Raw genomic sequence first — 24,002 nt, 5'->3', positions numbered from 1 at the left:
TTCTTTGTCGTTTAGTCATTGTGATGCGGTATGTGATCGTAAAATCTAGTGTATCGTGTTTGTAAAAATGTGTACTGATTCTGCAGTCCTCATTTTGGTGGGGGAGTGTATGAGATTTTACGCCCTTTATTTTTATTATTGTTCCGTAGTTGCGGTTACCACATTTTAGTCGTCGTTTGCTGCTGCGAAACCTTCCGAAGTTTACCATGACAGAATTGTTTTGTAAGCAAGTTAGCTAATATTTTTATGTGCAGTTTTTTTTATCTGTAAATATCAGCAGCCGATTTGAGGTAGTAAGGGAATTCTTAAGTTTATAGTGAACTTATTTTACAGTAGTTTTGTTAGTGAAACCCGTGTGTGTTCGGTTTCAGTGCACTGTACAGTTAGCCTAATTATTTTGTATTCTATTCTTTGAAAGACAATTAGGCTGTGAATTGTGATGTGATTCAATGTGATCAGTACGTGTGGAGCACATAAAAGTTTGGTAAGTGCACTGGAATGTTTGGTGGTAACCGCTTAATTCGTTGTTTTATGTATAGGTAAACCGACAAATGCGCGGAGGTTTTGAAGAAACTTTAATGTAGCTTAAATAGTTCTTGCACATTTCAATTAATTTTTATCCTGTAGCTAGCCTAACATCTTGGGTATGTACTCCCAAAAAATTACGTCATTTCCGGTTCGCGTTTTTAAGCAGGTAATTAAAGACACACTACCCTCATTTTCACTTAAAAATATGAATGCGTGACGCTTATTACGGATATGCGCACGCGGAATATCATTGCGCAGAAACCACTTAAATAAATAGGTTTACATCACCTATTGCACAATCAAATGAATGAATAACGGCTCACAGGGCTTAGGGACGTCGGAACTCTCTTCCTGTTACCCCAGCAGTGCCGGTCTTAGGGTATTTCGGGCCCTGTGCGGAATATGCTTTGCGGGCCCCAATGACAATTATCCAAATCAATAGCGTAGCTAAGTATTTTGAAAGGGGAGGGAGATTTCATTAAATGGATAAAGGAAAATTGCTCTCCTGAACATTTTACGTCATTCTTTTTCCTTACAGACTGGCTACTTCAGTGAATCAGCAGGCAGACATCAAGTAGCCTACGGAAGTTACGTACCAGTACGGTACTAAGAAGATTAGTTGGTTCCTTTTCGCTGCTTCCTATCGTCTGTTGTATCGCATCTGTGATCGCACTGTATACATTGTGAATGATATCGCAATGGGCGCAAATAAAAACATGCTTATTGGATAGTTTTAAACCAACCATAAGAGTCGAACCAGCGCCGCTTGATCTGATTTGATTGAATCTTTATCCTCGGACTGGGAAAGCTTCTTGCAGAGCTTAATCCTGGCAGTTTCGCATACTTGTAGAGGCTTTGAATTACTGACGCAGGCCCGGTCACCGAGATTGGCAAAGTGAAGTTTCCGATTGTTGACAAAATGACCGCTGACAAAATGAGTTGACAAAATGACTGCTGACTAGATGACCGTTTGGTCTTTTCGCAGTCTCCTCGTCATATGACACACAACCGATTATTGTATAGGCTACTTTGTATTCTTTTCATGTTTGTGACAAATAAATGAACTGAAGTCTTGTTGCCGGGGAACTATTCCATTCATTAGATGCCGCTGAATGGAGAGCAGTCCTTAACGTGCGTTGCTCAAGCGCACACCCCGAGAGTCGAACCAGCGCCGCTTGATCTTGAACCTTCTTCGTTCCAGAAGTGACGTGCTAACCAATTGAGCTATCAAGATAGAAGCTTTCTCTCCTTGGTAGACTTATAGGCCTACAGAACTTAAAACAGCTCCTGTAGTTAGGTTTTATTATGAAAGTACGCGAAGTTTGATGTGAGCTAGTTTTTTGATTGATTGAATTTTTATCCTCGGACTGGGAAAGCTTCTTGCAGAGCTTAATCCTGGCAGTTTCGCATACTTGTAGAGGCTTTGAATCACTGACGCAGGCCCGTCACCGAGATTGACAGAGTGAAGTTTCCGATTGTTGAAGTCTTGTTGCCGGGGAACTATTCCAAATTCCATCCATTAGATGCCGCTGAATGGAGAGCAGTCCTTAACGTGCGTTGCTCAAGCGCACACCCCGAGAGTCGAACCAGCGCTGCTTGATCTTGAAGTTTCTTCGTTCTAGAAGTCACGCGCTAACCAACTGAGCTATCAAGGTAGAAGCTTTCTCTCCTTACTCTACTTGAAGGCACGAAGCATCACAATGAAAGAATAAGAACACTTGATAAATCAAAAAGACTAGGCGAAACACAAAATGAACAAGGCACACATAAGCAGAAAAGTGGGAATGGATAAATCGACCAACGATTCCCACGCAGTGCTTCTACCTCCGCTTTTGATATGATGTCGGAGCATGGAAATACTTCGATGTCTTTTTGAAGGTGAGGAGGGATGCTTTCGTAGACACCTTCCTCCTTTGGCTGCATCTTCAAGCAGCGGTCGATTTCCAAGCTGGCAACTGGACCTTCCTCGTTTTCTAAAAAAAAGTAGTGCTGCCAGATCTTTTTGTATCGTATTTATTATCATTAAAACTGTTTTACTTCTGTGGCCTTATTTTATTTTTTTGCATAAATTGTCTTATATGATATAACTCTAATTTCGATCACAACTCATATATAATAGCACAAACTTTCATCAACTCGTATTCAATAACTTCAACTCTCAATCAAGAAAAAGGTCAAACAGAATAATTTCTATAATTTTGTAATATAATTTCTATAAATTGTATAATTTCTAACTTCAACTCTCAATCTAGGAAATGGCCAAATGTATAATTTCTAAAGCCAACAGAATCTAAAAAAAAAAAATCTGTGGAATCTGGCATTAAAAAGTCCAATCTGGCAACCCTAGCACACGTGCGCTCATATGATCAGGTGACGTAATTGAATCTTCGATAGCGTGGTTCGTCTAAAATGAAGAAACTAGAAGAGATTTCTTTTGTTTCTTTTGATATGACGACAGTATCTGCTCTTCGCTGCAAATCAAGAAAATATGGCGTTAATAGGATTTCTGAAGAGCCAGCAATGGCAAAGTGAATTTCCCTAACGGCAAACTTGTTATTGCAGTAAAATTAAAAAGTTAGATTTAGTTAGATTTGAAGAGAAATTTTTCTACTAAAACAAAAAGGTAAGATGTTACATTTTCTATCATTGCAAGAATGGTGCTAGTGCTACAAAATTAACCAGTTGGAACCTACAATTTTTTTGTTTGTTTATTATAATTTACACCTGCGCGCATTCGATGGTATTTTAGCTGTTACACGCATTTGTCGGTTTACCTATATTTATGTTCGTTGTATTATTATTCCACAGTAAACCGTCCTGCAAAAATCTACTGAGTGTGTCCAGTGTTGCCAGGTCGCGTTTACTCACAAAAAAGAGAATCTTATCAGAACGCGAGCGTCACGCTCCACGGCGCTGTGCGCGAAGCTGATACGTTAAAATGCCTGAAAGCCGTTAAAATGAGCCGTTAAAATGCCTCTGACGTACATCCAAGTTGTGTGGATGTACGTCAGAGTCACGTAAGTTTTTAATCACATGCTGATTGAGTGGTTGCAAAGGAGTATCAAGCACTAAGTTGTCTACCTACCGGACGTGTATACTATTTGTTTTGCTCCGGGAAGAGAACTGTTTTAAACGCGAAACTGAGGATTGCAAAAGAAAAAAGCCCTTAGGCTATACCGCTAACGTAACCTACTGCGTAATAGAGATTTTTCCTTGGCATCTTTTTAGTCTCGCTTGGTACGTAAATAGTTATGTACGTACCCGGTCCCGCACGCAAACCCACTTTGGAGCAATATATGCAAATTACCAAGAAACACAGCGAAGATAAAGCGAAAAATAAACTACAGATAAAAGAAAACAGAACAATACTACGATAATAAGAAATAACGGCATAATGTTACAGCATTTAAGGTGTGCCGAGATGGCGGACAAGCCTCTTCGTACAACAATGCAACAAACTAAATGCAATCACGTACGAATCACGAAATTAAATGCACACAAGAACGAATTAATTAATAACAGTGAAAGGAACGAACATTCGTAACAAGACAAGCATTAATGCCAGGGCATGCTTGCTACTAGATCTTGATTTTGCTGCTTCTGCATGACTTTAGACCGAAGATTTGCGTTATTTCTTTTTTTTAAGATAAAAATGCCAATCGTTTCGGAACAGGCAGTCAAGTGCTTTTCGCAACAATGGTTTCGCCAGTGAATTCGATGGGCCGCACATGCCAACGATCTTGAATAGCTTCGTCAGACAGCGGCCTTAATCGCGAGTCGTGCAGTGCGTAGCTGGAGCAGAAAGACTCGACGATACATTTGTTACAACAGCGCAACAGGTACTTCAAGCAGAAGTGCATGAGCTTACTTAAATCCTGGTAAAAAATTTTCTTTGTGAAGACGTTGTACCACAAACTTTCAATCGAAGGAAACGGCTCTTCCATTACTAGGCGCTGATGAAGCGTGCGGTACAGCGAAATGAGGCGTTCCTGGTTAAAATCCGCATCTGCAGACTCTAGAAGATGGCGAAAACCAGAGAGCTCATCACTTGTAGGTGTTGAAGAGCGTGCTGACGTGCTGCTGTTACAATAAGTATCTCACAGAGTCAATTTTGTTAATTGGCTCATACGGCGAAATGCAAACTGGCATAGACGTTCACAACTAAAAGTAGCCTACTTCGGTTATTTTATCTGTAAAAGAAACCCGTTGAGTCGAAAAGCACAAAACGTGTGTGGCGAAATGTTTGATGCCAGGCGTTAGAAATTCGATCGAAGCATTTTCCTGTAGTGGTCAAAATGTTCTTCTGGAAGAGAACTTCTTTTCATAACAATAGCGGCTTTTTTATCGGGTTTGCTACTATTCGGTGAGTCCGATTCGGTGAGTTCCTAACTTCTAACCCCTAACCCTAAAACGGCAATGATAATTAGGCTACGGTACCCAATAATTTAAAAAAAAAATTGAAAAAATCCCCTGTTAAGGGGTCAGACTCACCAAAACGGGCCATTCCGTTTTCATCTGTATTTCTGAACATCTGGTTGGAAATTAGGCTGTTTTCTAGATGTGAAAAACTTTGTAACAAGTAGGCCTATCCAACAGATTCATTTTAACAGAGCAATATTGTTAATTGGTTTATACGACGCAATACAAACTGGTATAGACGTTCACAACTAAAAGTAGCCTAGGTTATTTCATCTATAAAAGAAACCCGTTGTGTCGAATAGCACGAAACGTGTGTGGCGAAATGTTTGATGCCAGGCGTTAGAACTTCGATCAAAGCATTCTCCCGCAGTGTTCAAAATGGCGGCGCGGACGCCTTGGGAGTTTCTCGCGTGAAGCTTCGCTTTTAGGCTTTGCCTTGAATTACCTGGCGCAAGAAACTTTACGTAAGTCGGCACTCTTATGATTGCATCACGTGATGCCCCCCCCCCGATTGTTCCTCGACCTGACGACGTTCAGTCCTCTCTCAGTTTTTTTTCCGTAAGGCACGGTGTTTGTCGAATAGTGACAGCGCGTGTCGAGCGACGTCGTCGCCAAAAAAGGCAAAAATCGCAGCCCTGCTGACGACGTTTAGTCCTCTCTCAGTTTTTTTTCCTTTTTATTTTTCTTTCTTTTTTTCCGTAAGGCACGGCGTTTGTCGAGTAGTGATGGCGCGTGTCGAGTGACCTCGTCACCGAAAAAGGCAAAAATCGCAGCCCTGCACCAGAGGCTGCCAGAAGGTCTTGTGCAGCGCATACAAATGGCTTTCTTGATTTTAGCCGCTGCTTTGGTGGATATCTCAGCGTGGTTGTGTGTAGCGGATGGCCAGGGTTTAGGGCTTTACGGCTCAGGGAAAGAACAGCACGTTGGCGCCGTAGTGCAGCTGGCTCAATGTTTGCAAAGACAGGCAAACAGTCGGTTGGAGTTGAGCGGAGGCAACCTGTGACAGTTCGCAGGCAGTTGTTGATTGGTACATCGACAAGGTCAGTATGGGCACTTCTGCACCAAGTAGCAGCACAGTATTCAGCAAGGGCGTAGACTAAGGCTAAACCACTTGTTCTCAGCACTGAGGGGCTAGCACCCCACCTTGTACCAGCAAGACGTTTCATGAGAGCAGTACGAGCTGTCAATTTTCCGCGTAAGTGTTTGCGGTATGTAAGGGACCGATCAAGTCGAACTCCAAGGTATGTGGGTGTGGCTTCGAAAGGAAGTGTTCGGCCGTTATTTTGGATGTTAATTTTTCTGTTTGAGTCTCTATTACATAGGTGGAAGACAGAAGTCACCGTCTTCGCTTCACTCAACTTGAGGCACCATTGGTGCCGATAGGAAGATAGAATGTCCAAATCCTTAGTCAAGGTGTTCTGCACTGTTTCCCATTTGCGGTGAGAATAAAGAATAGCCAGGTCATCTGCGTATGCGTATTTATTAGAGGAAGTATTTGGAAGGTCATAAATGTAGATGTTGAACAACATTGGGGAGAGAACAGATCCCTGCGGAACTCCGTTTCTTAAACGTCTCTGTCGGCTTTTCTTTCCGTCGCTGGTTTTAAGGATGAAGCTGCGGTTGGAGATGAGTTCTACAATAAACTTAACCATGTGTCTATCTGGGATTATCTGCAGCAGTTTGTAAGTGAGACCCCTGTGCCAAACAGTATCATATGCCGCAGTAAGGTCGAGGAAGACCGCTCCCGACTTCAAGTTGGCCTCAAACCCATTTTCGATGTTTTGTGTCAGCAAGGTTACTTGGTCGACCGTTGATCTTCCTCTCCTAAACCCCGCCTGTTCTTGTGGGAGTTTGGGGTCAATAACGGGTTCCATTCGTCGGTGTAAGACGCGCTCCAGTAGTTTGAATGGCACGCACAATAGGGAGATGGGGCGATAGCTCTTTGGGTCAGTTACCGGTTTGTTTGGTTTTGGGACTGCAACAATCAATGCTTTCCGCCAGAGTTTGTGGATCTTTAGGGTTCGCATGCAATGAGAATAAAAATTTCGTAGCCAATTAATCGTTTCCTTTCCTAAGTTTTGTATGAATTCGGGGTGAATCAGGTCTGGTCCTGGGGCCTTCCCTGCTTTCAGTAACTTTATGGCTTCATTCATTTCTTCGGTCGAAAAGTCTTCAGTTAGTTCGTTGTTATGCGTGTCATCCTTCCACATTTCTGATGTGAGGCTTGAGAGTCTGCGTTGAAATTTGCGGTTTATTTGTTGGTGTCGTCCATTTTCCACAACCTGCGATGCAATGGCAAAGGCAATTAGGTGTTACAGGACATTTCGAACAAGTTCTGGAACTTCTTCCAGTCAGGTGATTGACCGTGTTCCATGCTTTACGACTGGAGTGGGTAAAGTCTATAGCTTCGACTGTCTCAATCCATCGCTCCTGACGTTTGGTGTTGAGGTGCTGCATCAGGCTTTCAGACCTTTCTTTGAAGTCTTCAGATGTTTCGGAGTCATTTAGGTCTTCGTACATACTTTGACACATTTCGTCCCAGCATGGTATGTATTCCTTGCGTTGGCCACGGGGAATTGCCTGTTTTGCTGCATGGCGAAGCAGATCTGTGAAGGCTGCGTAGGAGGTATTGACATCTGCATTATTGGGTGGGGGTAGGGTATGAACTAGTTAGATTTCAGAGAATTGCTTCCATCTAGCCTTCCTAAAGTTCCAGCGTCTGTCTGGGTTGCTTGGTGGTGGTTGCACAATAGATGCAGGAAAGATTATAGAGGGTCTGTGCTGAGATTTGGGAAAATTTTCTATGATTTTACGATCTGGGATGGATTCGCCTTGGAGTACTCCTGCAAAAGCAAGGTCAGGATTGGTTCCTGTGTTCCAGCGTCCGGATAGAAAACTATCTGGTTCCCGAGGATTATATAAAAGGGAAAGATCGTTTTTGGAAGCCCATTCATTTAAAGTTTCACCATCAGTGTTGTTGTTGCAATAACCCATCAGTGTTTTTGGGCATTGTTGTTACGCAATATAACCCGCCGGGAAAATTAAATCGATTTGTGCTGACTCGAACGTTGAATCAACCCAAAATTAACTTACTTTTCTTTCCCGTGAATGAATTAACGTAACAGCGTGCGTATCGCGTTGCTCGCTTTATCGCTACTTTTGGTATTATTACATCACAACAAATCAAACAATGCGGTCGTGATGGACTACTCTAGTATATTTTTCGCTTTTCGTTTTACATGTTTTGGTACAAATTTTTTCGTAATAAACGTTCAAAGCAATTGCCGAGGCAATTTCAACTTTTGCCGTTTGGCCTCGGCAACGTTTTTGTAAGGGTTTGCAGTTACGAGTTAGGGCTGTGATAGTTAAAACTAGTGTTGGGTGATATATCGAATTTTCGATACGATACGATATCTTTTCAATATCGATATTTATTTCAATATCGTTCGATATTTTAACTATTACAGCCCTACCTCGTAACTGCAAACCCTTACAAAAACGTTGCCGAGGCCAAACGACAAAAGTTGAAATTGCCGTGGCAATTGTTGTGAACGTTTATTATGAAAAAAATTGTACCAAAACATGTAAAATGAGAAGCGAAAAATATACTGGAGTAGTCTATCACGACCGCACTGTTTGATTTGTTGTGATGTAATAATACCAAAAGTAACGATAAAGCGAGCAACGCGATACGCACGCTGTTACGGTAATTCACGTTGCATAACTCACGGGGAGGAAAAGTAAGTTAATTTTGGGTTGATTCAACGTTCGAATCAGCACAAATCGATTTAATTTTCCCGGCGGGTTATATTGCATAACAACAATGCCCAATAAGAATTTTACGTTTGTTTTACATTAATTCGACGTCTAGCGACGTTGAATTATCATAAAATTACGTTAATTGCTCAACCAAGTACCGGTAACAAATTAATAGCTCCCTGCGAGAAGATTGTCTCGATTTACGTATGCACTAACATAATTTCGGCACAATTGGGATAGGCTACTGCGAGCAACACAAAGTCTGTTTGATGAAGAACTAGATGTCAGAATCGGAATCATCAGATGCTGTATCGGAGGATGAGTTTGTCGTGTCATCACTGGAATCGGACAAATTAAGAGGCTCATCACTTGGCTGTAAATCTACACTGTCTTCGCCGTTCACAATGAAGCGTCCACGTTTTGCCGCTTTCGTGCTTTGATACCCATCCACACGCCTCTTTCGCAGAGCTCCATCAGGGTGTTGACTTAGGAGCAAATCTATGGCTGCGGCATAACGACTGGGAGGAATGTCTAATTGTCTAATCCTAACCTTACAAGCGCTCGTGTGGCCTCGGCATTTTTATTGCCGACGCTAATGCGCCATTCATGCATCTGCGTCGGCAATCACCTCAGCAATCCGACACTAATTTCGAAGACTGAGAAGCTCTTTTCTTAATTAGAACAAAAATATCGAAAAGTATCGAAATATCGAGTATTTTTTCAAATATCGTATCGTTTTGTTTTTTTCAATATCGCCCAACACTAGTTAAAACATCGAACAAAATTGAAATAAATATTGATATTGAAAAGATATCGTATCGTAAATTTAAATTCGATATAACGCCCAACACTAACTGCCATCAAGATGAGATCCCGTTTGACTGGTGAACATTTAAAAGGCCTAAATTTGTTACACTGCAAAAAGCAATTTTGTGATGTTCATTGTTTTTGTAAAATCATTAAAATGTGTTGAATTTAAAACGGTCAATTATTCTAGAATTTTCACTAGCCATTGGCTAGCGGACTACCGCTAAGATCGAACCCTGAAAGTAAAGGCTTTCAGATTTTAGTAAGCACAAGAGAGCAACAATACGCACAAAAACACCTTCTCTTACTACAGACGCAAACAATGCAATTTTAAAACATAAAAAAACTTTTCACCGGCTAATATTTTCACTAGGCGATCGATCTAGTACTGCAACATTTCTACTAGTCCGCGCAAATTTTCACTAGCCATTGGCTACCGGACTAGCGTTAAGATCAAACCCTGCCATTGAAATTGAATAAACTAAATCTGAAAATGCAAGGGAAAAACACCAATATACGGAATATATCCAATCTCCGTTCAAAGCAGATTGCGCATCAACATGGGTTATCTGTATTTATGAGCCATTGACATGTTGATACCATGTGAATTTACAAGCTGTAGCCTACTGAGTACTGCTTCCATTCTGGCTCAAGGCAGATTGGAAGAGAGTAATCGATTAATGTCACTGTTATTAGGAGATTGTCTTAGTACTAGAAAGCTCTGTCGTCCTAGTCGAGGGGGACTACGTTTTGTCTGGCCTCTACCTTTCGACCAGCCCGGCCTGGGTGGCCCTTAGGGATGCACAATACAGAATACCTGGCTATTCTAGAATATTCTAGAATACTTAATTTCGAATCTATTCTGAAATTATGCGGCAATTTTTTCCAAATGATATCGAACAAAAGGCAAAAATATTTGTAGGTACATTATTTTGAATTGTATTAGTATCACATGTCAAACAGAGTACAACATATGATAAATCAAGCATCATACGATGAGGGTTGCCAGATTTTTTTCTTAAAATAGTGAACATTTTGAAAGCGAGCGACCGCACCCTCTAACTACTACAAAAACTTAGTCATCATACTGCTTAGGCCTATAGTACAATAAACATGCCACAGTCATAGTAAAAAGATTGCAGTACACACAATATAAACCTACTGATGCTAAAATGGCAAGAAAAGTTTGTAAATACAACTCTGATAAACAATCCATTCATACTCACTAATCCCAACTGGATACAAGTGTTGCTGCTCTATTGAATCAAATGACATAGTAATATAGCTCATCAGATTTCTTAAATCATAAATCTAATATTAATCATAAATCGTGCTGGCCAAGCCTGGCTTTGGCGAAATTACACTGGGGTAGCATAGTAAGGGTTTTTCCCCAAAGCACCAGACTCATGTGCTTTTAGTCTCTAAGCAGCAGAAGTGTATGAAATATGTGGTTAATCCAAAATAAATTTGGCTAAAATATATTGACAGAATTGTTAAGAATAGCAGAATAATGAACATGTTCACTATCACTATTAGCAAAATAGTTTACAGTGATCATTTTTTTTTTCACAAATCTCAAGCGCGTGGTGAGTGAATCAATGCACGCGCGAATGCACTGTACAGCACACGTGTGGCCGCGCACACAAATTATTCACTCGTACGGGAACGCACTGCGTGTCTGCAGTTCTGATAACTGCGTGAACCCTATGAAGGAAGAAAAAAGGCGCTTGGAACAAACACTCCATGAAGAAAAAAGTCGGCGCGCAAGACAGAAAATATCAACTTTATGTTTGTTTATCGTTGCACACTGTTCATTTAACAGATTTATTTTCGAATCCTGATATCCGAAAAAAAACTGCAAATGCGATTCGAATACATTGAGATTCGAATCTCTAAGATTCGATATTCTGTATTGTGCATCCCTAGTGGCCCTTCAAGAAGCAGACGCCAGTAGCCTACTGCTCAGCATTTAAAGATGCTTTGGAAGCTTTCACCAGCAAGCTTGATAAGAGAAAAGTTAGAGTGAACAATTGAACATGTTACCATGTTTAAAGAGTTATCATCGGTGCTGGTTGTTGATGGCCAAGAACAAGTTCTTCCAGAGTTGGAAAGAGAATTAATTTTGCAACATCTCACAGCATTAGAACTAGAATTCATTTGATATTTTCCTGAAGTTTATGACGATGAGCTTGATTTAATGATTTAATACGAAATTCATTCACATTGTTGATGGAAAATTTTCACGATAAATTGCAGGATGAATTTTTAGAACTCAAAACGGATTCTTGTGCAAGAGACATATTCCGAGAAAATCAATTAATGAATTTTGGCCATTAATGTGGGGTCTGCTACTATTCGGAGAGTTCCTAACCCTAAAACGGCAATAATAATTAGGCTACGGTACCCGATAATTTTAAAAAAAAGTTGAAAAAATTACCGAATAGGGATCAGACTCACTGAAACGGGCCATTCTGATTAATGTGTAATTCCTATCCCAAAATGGCAGAGAAAGCTATTCGAAGTATCCTCTCGTTTGCTTTCATTTATCTATGCGAATCAGGTTTGTTTTTTGTTTTGTTTGTTTGTTATATTTATCCTGCATTGCGGGAAAGCGGACTTGAGCGCTATGCATCGGTGTACGCCTTCCGACGTACACCTGACCCACGCTGCAGCCGACGGCAATGTCTGTTTCCGGTTGTCTACTTTACTTATGACTTAAATTTGGTACTACCCATTACTCGAAATCGATCACTGGGTAGAGGCAATTATCGTAAAGTTTCTTGCCTAGAGAAACAACAGCAAGTGCGGGTGGCTGGAGTCGAACATGCAGGCTTTCGACTGTGAGCCCAACGCGCTAACCACTCGCCATTGCTGCCGAGTTATCAACTCTTAGAAGTTTTCAACTCTTAGAAATGAAAACAAAACAGAGAAACAGATTAGACGTGGAGAATGATATTCGTTGTGTTCTTTCCAATACTCTTCCACCACATTCATGAGTTGTCGAAACAAAAATCACAAGATTCACACAGACTGTTAAATGCCTTGACTCTTATATTTTGAGTGTATTCTTTGAATAATATACTTTTCAGCACCATTCTTCATCAATTAAATTATTTTAGTATGAAAAAGAATATTAGGCGTACGCCGTACAGGCTAAAAAGCTTAATACTAGCAAAAGTTTAGTTTATTTTCCAAGATTTAGATTAAAATATGAATGCAAACGAGTTTTTAACAAACTAAATTTATAGGGGGGGGGGGGGGGTTTAGATTTGAATATCGACTAAAAGGGTCCATCGGATAAAAAAGGTTGGGAACCACTGCTGTAGTGCATCCCTTAGGCAGGAAAGCATTAGATTTTTACTTTGCTTCAACAATTGATGACATTGAATCAGCGTAACAGAGGTGAATTCTTCGCTAAGAATGAATGGGAGTATCGGTACTTCTACACTAATCACGGCAACTTAGTTCAAGTCTTATGTCATAATGTCTGGCTTTGATCTTTCAGTAATATTGATGGCAAGGTTGGTTACAAAATTAGATTATACCAGTAGGCTATTACAGCAAGATGCAGCAAAATTTGTTAAGTTTGGTATTACAGTAAGAAAGAGAAGGCCCAGGGAAAATTGTACTTGCTCTTTGTCATTTTCGCTTGTAACATGACACGCAAAAATACATCTTTGGGTGTATTTTTAGAAGGAAAAAGCCTTGTGAAACGTTGCACAGCAGAAAACAGTAACGTTAGTGCAGAAGTTTTCCGACTCATGCCCACGACCTCGTTTGGTGGAAGTTAATCAGTCATGTGATGTATTGGCCTGGGCAGCTACAGGGCTCTTTGACTTTTCAATGGTCTGGTCTGATAAAAGCATTTTAGAGTGACTTTGCTGAAATTTTAAAAAGCCTTTTAAACTGTAACTATAGTTCTCAAATGGCGAAGAATTATCAAGATTAAGTGATCGACGTTAAATCTGGTGTGTCCATCGTGAGACTTAATTTGTCCCCCGGGATAGCTGCTCAGACCGGACATGTTTGTCCGCCGTCGACATAATCGAATTTCGACCTATTTTGTCTTGTGAAAAGATTGAGAGAAATCTTGAAATGTTTGCAGCAACTTTGATCAGCGACTTCGGCTTTGTTGTATTTTTTCTCAATCTTTTCAGGGGACAAAATCGGGTACGAAGTGTTCAAGGGACGAAATAGGTTGCACCTTTGCATGTTGTTGCAATCATCACGTTTTTTACATAACATTTTGTTAGGCGGATTGACGGAATTATTCCACCAAAGTGACAATGGTGCTCGGACGCATTTTGGAATGAAAACTGCAGTCACAAAACTCACTATTTCAATTTTAATACACACAACAATACCTTCAAATTATTACGTGCTTAAGAGTATGAAATTACCAAACACGATTTTCAGAGTTCTATGAAAAAAATGGTGACAAATACGCACATGGACTATTGGACTATACTAGATGGAAAAATAAGCTTGATTAATTTTTACTCCACTAGTTTCAAACAACAAAGAAAACGTAAGTTAACTAAGTTATTACCTTGAGTTGTGATTACCAGCACTGCTTTTATGGGTTGACACATGTGGCTTGTAGTTGTAGAGTCTGGCATAACAAAGCTTATGTTTACTTAGTGTCATTCATGGTAGGATGCTAGGATATGGATCGCTTCATTTGAGTTGAAGTCATTCAAATCACAGTATAAAGTCGTTGACTGAAGATTGAAATTAATTGCTTTTTGTTTTCAGACGCCTTATTAGTGAATGTTGTAATACATTTTTTATTCATTGCCATTGTGTAATCAGTTATGTCAAAGGATATATATTATTCTGACAAGTACTTTGATGAAAAGTATGAATACAGGTAAATGCTAAATACTTTATATATTATATATCATGTTATGCTGTGCTGCATATCAAAATTGTGATTCATATAATTATTTAGTAGAAACTTTTTCGTTGGATTGAACCACTGGCACAGACCTGGTCGCTTAGGTTGGCTGAGTAAAGTTTATGCTTATTAACGGTTGCCTCTGTTTATAATTTGAAATTTATTTTAATGTGCCTTACTGCCTTATTCTCCTATTTACTTGTTACTTTACATGTTACACAGCTTCTTTTTTTGACTTTGTATCTTTTATCGCCATCCTAGTTCCAGAACCACTCTCTTAATTTGTATATGCTGTATTTGTGTTGTAGTCAGAAAAGTTGAACCTTTGTTGACTGATCTTGTTTCTTTAGTTGGAATTGGAATGTAGGTAGAGCAATCATCCGGTACCTCAAAATACAAATTGTCTAAATTAACAGAAGCTTTCTCTGGATTTAAGAAATCACTGAACCGTTTTTTTCATAAAAGGCTGTCTCTGAATTGGGATTTTTCCGAATTGGATTCTCCAAAAAGAGTCATTCCGACCATATTCCGGGCCTCTAAGCTTTTTCATTTTTCCGGCGACCAAGCATGGCCTACCAGAGCTTTTTCCTGGCGGCCAAATTTTCGTGGCCGGCAGCCAAAATAAAAAATCCGCTGAAATTTGTGTTATTAAAAATTTGTTAATTAATTCGGCGATGGCCGCCAAGAAGTCGTTAAATGGCCTCTGAAACTACTGTGCCGGTAGGCTATGTTTGGTCACTGGCTTCTATGAGCCAACATTTCTCCGGTCTATACATGTTTCAAGCTTTTATCTCCGCGTTTGTGTGTGAAACTTTTTTCTCTTCACTTGGGAACAGTGCGTTTCTCTTCACAAGCGCATTTATATGTTTCGCGGCCTTGTTTGCGTTTTTCTTACCTGAACGAATGCAAACACACAAATTAATTCACAGATTTTTGAAAACACAAATATTTAATATGTAGAATGTTCATTTTGGCTACCTGCCGCAAGAATTTTCTTGGTAGAAGGAAGTTCTGGTAGGCCATGCTTGGTCGCCGGAAAAATAAAAAGAGTTTGGAGACCTGATATTCATGTTGTTTACTGATTTATAAATTACAAGTGCTTACATTTTATGACATCATAGCCACAGCCAATTTCATGCAAAGTTCACTTGGGTCTACGTGTTTGTGAAGTTCCTTTGCGTTTGCACACAGTAATCTACTTTACATAGCTGCAAAAATGAGTAAATATATTAACAATTAACATCGTTACGTACTGGTAGTCACTTTGACAGTCCCCGACAATGGGTATTTAACAATTGGAGGTACCCTCCAAGCAGAGATGGGCAAGATCACCAGTATTGGTGATCTTGAAGATCAAGATCGTGATCTTGAAGATCAAGATCACTTTCAAGATCACTTTTTGTGTACTTGAAAAAAAATGAAGTTTTTGGTCAATGATGTTGCAAAAAATAGTTGCTATACTGTATATAAGCAACCCGGGTAAAGGTATATAGTTGGTATTGCTAACTTTTACTTTTAACTACTCGATCGCTGGCCTAAGAACTGTAATGAGTTAGTGACTGTTGCTATTAGGCCTATCAATTGTTGACGTAGTTTGCGTAGAATCGCAACGTCACCCCAAGGCCGAGGTTAATTACAATAGTAGCCTACTGAAAAAGCAATTAGTTTTATGCTTTTTATTTATAATAAATAAATAATAATAAAGTTTAACTGCATCATTTTTTACCAAATTTTTGTCTGGTTTATGTTGGAGTTTTTATTCGTGTTACTAAGTTGTTTTAACTTTCACTGTGTTATGTCAATGTTTATTGCACCATTTACCCATCTGGCAACCTTGATACTGTTGTCTGCTATCAAAAAAGTTCCAGAGGTTTGCGGTCAAACAAACCGCTCCATACTCAGACCGTAAACAAGTCTTGGTCTGGTTGATTTGCTGCAATAAACCACTTTACATGACCAAAGTCGGCTGGAGTCCAGATTTAACACCGCCATTCTACACTTTTGAAACATCTAAAATTGGGTCAAAGAAAGCAAACATTTCTTTAAAATTCACACATGGAAACTGTGAACAAAGTTAAATCATTTTTTATTAATATACGTCAACATAAAGTACACAGAAGTTGACTTATTTATTATGACCAACACCGAAAACTTTTTCGATTTTGAAATGGCAACACTGACCAGATTAGATGGATCTTCAAGATCACTTGTGATCTTCAAGATCAAGATCACGCCCATCTCTGCCTCCAAGGAGTCCAAGCTATCGGTCAAATGTGCAAGATAATTCTATCTCTGCAAAAACATCTGTCTGATCTTTCATTTTGTATTATATGTTGCTGGCAGACATGTGATGTTACCTCGAGAATTAAGTAAGCTTGTTCCAAAATCCCACTTAATGTCTGAAGCGGAATGGAGAAGTATTGGTGTTCAACAAAGTCAGGGATGGATCCATTACATGAAACATGAACCAGGTATGTCAGAGTTATGCTCAACTTCGCTTCTTTTGTTATTAAACATAGTACTGTAGTACTTTTGCTTTGATTGTTTGAAAGCTTTATTTTAGTTTGCTTCATTGAAATCATTTATGTGTTATTGGTTTAACTTCAAACGATTACTTTTGTTTTCAGAACCTCACATTCTTCTCTTTAGGCGTGAAGTTCTCAAGCAATGTGTGAAGTCATGACGGTCGACACACAACTAAATAGCATGATTTTGAAGTTTTTTTGTACTGGACTTGCTTGTTTACTGGACTGGACTTACAGTGACTGACCAGTCATTACTCAAAGTTTTGAAAGAAATCCATCGAACCTTGAGGTTTACTTTAAAATCCATTAAAGATTTCAAAATAAACCTGGTACATGTTGTGTGAAAGCGGTTTCTTTTGAACAAGCAAATCTGTGTAGAAATTTTTTATCAACAATGAATTTTCCAATTTAAAAAGAAACAAACCTGGTACCAAAACAGTTTTTTAACATTCTTCACAACAGTATTTGTTGCGGTCGCACTGCTGCTCGCATTATGATATGAATAACTTTCTCGTGATAAGACTTTTTTCAGTTTGTTACATTTTTTATAATTTTAAATTAGTGCTTTTGGTTTGGTTAAATAAACTACGTGTCACACCAGCCATAACTGCACTACTTATGTTCTTTGTCATGAAATTGCGTCAAAATTGACAATCTAACGGAACAGCAGAAGTTCACCCTATTCATGTTACCCACGCAGCAAACTTGTCAACATTAACAAACTTTAGAATTGAATCAATCTAAACAAAGCACTGATTTACTGGCTGAGTAATCATTGGCACGATTGATTGCGTTAAATTTATCCAGTTTGACCCAAAAGTCAAATGATTGCGACGAAAACTATTGGTCTTGAAATAGCTTCAGAAATTTTCAGATCTTGTTATAACTACAGTGCATCAGAAACCATTCTTCAACAAATTGCACCAGGCAGCACGCCTTAATATAGATTATAATGGAAGTAGGCTGGCCGTTGTACCTTTTTCATCGTTTTACAGAACTTAAGTTTTCCAAATTCTCGGACAACGACTTGTAGGCGCAGACACAAAGGCGCGTGTCAAATAGTTGTCCACACTGACGCCCGGCGACATATACTCGCTATTCAAAGTAGTGTGTGCTTTCTTGGGTGTTTGGTGGTGGTCACAGCGGTAAACCATAATTTCTTCGTGGGAAAATTGTAACTTAAAGTTCCCGGATCCTTTCGTCTGCATATAATGACCGAAGAAACACACACTTGAACTTCTTTTCAAAAAGTGTATTTCTGTAAAAATTAGCCCACGGCTACCGAAAACGAGGGGGTGCAACGCGTACACCACTGAAAACTGTCACTACAGAACAGATTACTTGGATAAAAGACGGAACCTTTGTCCAGCTAGCAAGCACTAAGCCAACAGTTAAATGTGCGGCCAACTTTCAAACAATCATTTTACGAATGACCAGAATAGATATCAATATCTCAAATTCACGTATGCAGTACTGTGACGCAATAATAAAAGACAATTATGAAGTCATTCCAACAGGTGTTTAAAGCTGATGTAATATTTCCTGTTTAAACAGGCCCAAACAGGTTTGACACAATTCTTATGAACGCTGGTGCAATTTTGGCACATGCTTTAGGAATTTCCATGACGTAATATTCAGTAGACTTGAACGGTTTTTATATGACGTTTGATTTGGTGAAAATTGTCGGGAACAGGTGGTTTGATTTCATATCCAGTATTTCATTATCATGATGGCCTAATGACAACGCTTACATTCAAACCTATCGCCATCGATATTCTGTGTTTCAGGTATGTAACTTGTAAGTCAATGCTTTCAACACGAAAGTATCAAGTATGTATTGATAAGAAAAATGTACTCAAGTTTGCAATAGAAAAAGTAAACTAAAATTTGTTGAAAAGTAGTTGTGCAGCACCTAAATCGCCCGACGCCACAGTGGGCGCGCCAACTAGTCTGCGTCTGCAAGTCATGAACCCGAAATTTTTGCTTTTTTTGTATTAATTCTGCATGCCATTGTACTTTCTTGTTCCTGCCTGTCTCCTAGCATATCAATTCTAACAATTGACATGACAATTCTAGCAATGTTTTACAATTTTGACGACGATGTATAATAATTATTCCGCAGTTGCATTATGGTTATTTTGAAACTTTTCTTCTGTTGATTTAATTAAAACTATGTGTGAGCAGCGTAGGGTTTAGCTGTCATTTTAAAGCGAGTAAAAGTTGTCATTCTCAACCTAAGCATTTTCGATCCAAAATAGCCTATGATGTCAAAAAAATCTAACTGGTAAACAAACCATTTAATAGATAGATTGAACTTAAATTATTGGATTTTTCAAAGCGCACTAAAAATGCATTGATTTCAGCAAAATAAAGTTCTGTATTCCTTGTTAAGTTGTTAATCCCTTCACAAATAAACAAAGACTGTTCTACAGCCTTGCTCAGCGTCACTTAGGTACAGCAATCAGCATCGTACGCAAAACAAATGGTATGGTGCCACTATGTGTCATCTTTCAAAGACTGTATTAATGATAAAAAGTTACATGCGTTTTTAGCTCTGGACTTTGAGTAGTAAAAGTTCCTGTTTCCAGATAGAATAAACAGTTAAATACTGACAATTTAACTAAGTTATAAATAAATCAAGTACTCCTAACTTTTGCAAAGGTTCATGCAATTTTGTTGACAACGATAATGTATCTCTATTAGTGATGCACTGGATGCAACATTTTGGCCAGAAGTATGTTCTCGGACTTGGTAAGCATCTATGCGATCTCCTCTTACTCCATCATAGACTTCGTTAAACTCATTAAAAAAAATTTTACTAAAAAAAAATCGCTTTTTTGAAAAATTTTAGGCCTAAGTTTTTAAACGCATGACCTATGAGTTTTTGAACGGGACCCATGGAAGGTTTTAGTGGCGCTTTTTAAACGTAAACATTGCCTACAAAAGACAATATAATATTACTCTATTTGAATGAAGTGGGAATTTTTCTTACGCAATTGCGTATATGTGGCGTAAAATTTCAATCCTAATTTGGCCTCATAGGTCCCCTACACTCGTAAGGGTCTTTGACGTAGGGCCGGTTACCGAGACTGACAGAGTGAAGTTTCCGGTTGTTACTGAAGGGTTTTTGTCGGAGAATTATTCCATCACTAGGTGCCGCCGAATGGAGAGCAGTCCTGAAATGCGTTGCTCAAGCGCACACCTCAAAAACCGACGCAGCGCTGCTTAATATTCAGTCGGGTACTACTGTAGTATAAGCTACTACGGAGCTAGTGCAGTCGTGTGAGATTTTTTGTGGGAAAATTTTTTTATCAAGTTGATACGTTGCTCAGACTTTCCCCATACTATGCAGATGGCTCAGAAAAAAATCCCCATCAATCGGATGATGGAAAACCCCCTTTTGGGCTCTTTTTCCAAATAACGTCACAATCCCTTTGGGTCCAACATATGACCTTTTTCAAAATAAGACATATTATAAACTTACATCATTTTTTAGCTTTTTTCAAGGGAAACAACTTTTTCTATTAACCAGAACCCTGAAAATGTATAGAAAAAGAGTTATTACCGATTAAGCAAAAGGATAAATCTATGAATTTCAGGCAAATTTGAAATTATTCGTCACTGTTGGACTTATTCTTTAACAAGAACTAAACGAAGTAAGCAAACTATAAATTGAAGCTATCATCAAAAACGTCAAAGATGTTGCTTTCCTCCTCGTCTTGTTCCGTTTCATCTTCATTGTACGAGCATTCCTCTTCTTCGGTACCAACATCAACGTTCTGCAGAAGTGAAAAAAATCTTCATTCTTAAGTTTTTCGTCGTCTCTGGAGTATGTCGTTTATACTACAGTAGAATTCGCCTATAACGGCTTCGTTTATAACGTCAACTCGCCTATTACGTCACATTTCGCTCGGTCCCGGCAGAACTCCTATCTTTTACGTACATTGTAGTTTGGCTACAACAGCATCGCCTATAACGTCAATTCGCATGTAACGGCACCCTTTATTGGTCCCCAGACGTCTTCTGTTCGTTTATAACGTCACTTTAAGCAATCACCTTGACCACGAACCGTCAGTCTTTTAATCCAGTTAGCGCTGCTGCTTGCAAAATGTCTTCCCTTTATTTTGTTACGTCGTTCGCAGCAGGGACTTTAATTAACTGAATTAACATTTTTTCCGCGTAAAAAATTTCGAAAGTGATGCAAACGTCATAACTCTTGAAACAGTAACAGAGAGCGACATTTTGCATCACATAGGCTACATGTACAAACTGCCGCAGAAAATGTCGTACAAGAGGAGGCCGATGATGTTAGTGATGGCTACGATCCTGTAGAACCTGGCTGGATTATACACCTCTTTCTTTAATCAAAAGACAGTTTTAGAATAGTTTGCGGTAGTTCGTTTATAACGTCAATTCGGCTATAACGTCAGTTTTTGCAATCCCCTAGAGGTGCCGTTATAGGCGAATTCTACTGTAATTATTACTTAGATACGAAAAAGATGTGAAACTATCTGTATTTCAAGCATACTTACTATTACATTCACCACACGAAGAAACACATGCCATTCCATACTTGCGATAGGTGCAAGTTTTCGTTCCACATGGATTTTTCGTTGATTTCTTACATCTGCATCTAATTACTTTGGTCAATGCTTCTGGTGCTATAGACATATCCGTCATTGTTGGGACAAGTTCGTTGTCGCTATTGTTTCTCCATCCCCATTCACAAACATTGAATTTAAATTCTTCACTAAGTAAAGGCATAGTCTATGGAAGTAGGCTGCTCTTTGGCTTGGTGGTAGCTTTTCCGGTGCAATATTATCCCTTTGCATGCCATATGCATGTATTTGCCATGTCTAAAAATAAACAAAGATAAATATTACATACAGGGTATCTTGAATTGAATAATATCTCAAAAGTGTAAACATTATTATATAATCCCTAGCCTATGTAAAAATACATGCCTGAGTGTAGTAAGCGTTGAATCTTCAACGTTGAAAACATTGCACCTGTCGCAAGTATGGAATGGCATGTGTTTCTTCGTGTGGTGAATGTCATGGTGTGAATGTAATAGTAAGTATGCTTGAAATACAAAGATAGTTTCACATCTTTTTCGTATCTAAGTAATAATTAGTAAAAACGACATCCTCCAGAGACGACGAAAAACTTAAGAATGAAGATTTTTTTTCACTTCTGCAGAACGTCGATGTTGGTACCGAAGAAGAGGAATGCTCGTACAAGGAAGATGAAACGGGACAAGACGAGGAGGAAAGCAACATCTTTGACGTTTTTGATGATAGCTTCAATTTATAGTTCGCTTACTTTGTTTAATTTTTGTCCAACAGGGACACATAATTTCAAATTTGCCTGAAATTGATAGATTTATCATTTTGCTTAATCGGTAATTACTAGGGCAAGTTTTTGTTGCACTAAAAACATGAGAAAGTTGCACTTAATTTTAACAAAAGTTGCAGTAAAAAGTTGCATTTATTTATTTACCTTTTTACCATTTATTTACTTCGAAAGACTAGACACAACCTGTTTCCGTTTATGCGGGCTTGGCCAAAAGCCAAGTCATACTTCCACTTCTAATTTAGTTCGGGCGCTGTCGTGCTTGGCTGAGGTTGTTGAACTTCTAGCTTGCAAGCAAACTGTTGCGTCATAGATAACATTGAGATGCAGCTAATCCATCACATAGTTTTTGTTGTGCAAATCAAAGAGAATAGAACCATACTGTACTAGAAACAGTTTTATAGCATGTTTTTTAAATCACTCCTTTACATTTTGCTCAATACTTGATAAAAGTTGCAGTAAAAAGTTGCATGAAAAATAGAAAAAAGTTGCAATATAAAATTCCTACAAACAGCTTAAAACATCATACTACATAAATTCTGAGTATTTAGGAAGCTGTAAAAAAAAGTTGCAAAAACTTGCCCTAGTAGGCCTAATTACTCTTTTTCTGTACACTTTCAGGGTTCTGATTAATAGAAAAAGTTGTTTCCCTTGAAAAAAGCTAAAAAATTATGTATAATAAGTTATGTCCTATTTTGAAATCTTGAAATTTTTATATGTTGGACTCAAAGGAATTGTGACGTCATTTGAAAAAAGGGTCCAAAAGGGGGTTTTCCATCATCCGATTGATGGGGATTTTTTCTGAACCATCTGCATAATGTGGGGAAGGTCTGAACAACGTATCAGCTTGATAAAAAAAATTTCCCACAAACACCACTTTTTACGTTCCCACGACTGCACTAAGCGGCAAAAGTAGCCAAACAAATGGTAAATTTATATCAGTTCATAAAATTACAAGCTGCACAAAATATGTAAGCTATGCCAGCTTTAAGTTATTAAAAACATTTATTTTGATGTGCTAGCTGTTTTGTGTAGCAACAAACTTGACAAAAAGCATAGGCTACAACTTATTTTTATTTTCATGTTGAATTGGCGCCACAAAGTATCAATTTCTTTTGGGTAGGCTGGTGACGTACGCAAGGGGAGGGTTTGGAGATCAACCCCCCTTGAGCTTAATACCTGAAGTTTTTGCTAATCATTGCTTTATCCTCTATTTTTGTTTACTAACCCGACTTATTAGCCCAGTAGTTTCGAGGAGTTCACTGAACACGTATTTTTGTTGTACTTATCGGTTAGGCCAGGGGTATGCAACGTGCGGCCCGCAGGCCAAATGCGGCCGCGAAGATGTGCCAATTTCGCATTATGTGCGGCCCGCTAAACGTGTTTATACTTTAGTTTAGTCTGGTGAACAATTCATTGTGGAGTGGATTATTGTAGATTTCGCACCTTTGTTAACCATTTTAGAAACCTCCCACCGGCTACCGCTAATCAATTGTATTTAATTATTTGGAACGTAAAAATGTATGGTCACATAAAAGGCATTATGAACAAAATTACGACTTTGGAAAGCTCACGTACAGATAGGAAATCTTTTCCACTTTCTAACTTTAAGAGAGTAAGGAATGCATCCTGAGAAGAAAAGTGAATTTGCAGACCAGCTTGAAAAATTGTTGTATGAATTTTTGGTTCGTTTCAAGGACTTCAAATCTCATGAA

General features: G+C 38.8%; 1 protein-coding gene across 1 annotated transcript; it reads left to right on the top strand.

Moving 5' to 3' along the window:
* The first annotated feature begins 378 nt into the window (after positions 1–378).
* Positions 379–19,364, top strand: LOC145768339 (cyclin-dependent kinases regulatory subunit-like). Its single transcript, XM_082579817.1, has 5 exons — positions 379–484; positions 14,269–14,383; positions 16,754–16,881; positions 17,038–18,065; positions 18,629–19,364. The coding sequence occupies exons 2-4, from the start codon at positions 14,328–14,330 to the stop codon at positions 17,091–17,093; spliced, it is 240 nt and encodes a 79-aa protein (XP_082435943.1). The 5' UTR covers positions 379–484; positions 14,269–14,327; the 3' UTR covers positions 17,094–18,065; positions 18,629–19,364.
* Positions 19,365–24,002: the final 4,638 nt, after the last annotated feature.

This window comes from Aplidium turbinatum, chromosome 4 (assembly GCF_918807975.1).
Source record: "Aplidium turbinatum chromosome 4, kaAplTurb1.1, whole genome shotgun sequence".
Classification (NCBI taxonomy): Eukaryota; Metazoa; Chordata; class Ascidiacea; order Aplousobranchia; family Polyclinidae; genus Aplidium; species Aplidium turbinatum.
The sequence above is the reverse complement of the archived record's forward strand: the minus strand, read 5'-3'. Positions and strand labels throughout refer to the sequence as shown.

Coding starts and splice junctions, on each gene's coding strand:
- LOC145768339 (XM_082579817.1), top strand. CDS start 14,328: ATGTCAAAGGATATATATTATTCTGACAAGTACTTTGATGAAAAGTAT. Junction 14,384..16,753: donor GATGAAAAGTATGAATACAG/GTAAATGCTAAA, acceptor TGTTGCTGGCAG/ACATGTGATGTTACCTCGAG. Junction 16,882..17,037: donor TTACATGAAACATGAACCAG/GTATGTCAGAGT, acceptor TTTTGTTTTCAG/AACCTCACATTCTTCTCTTT.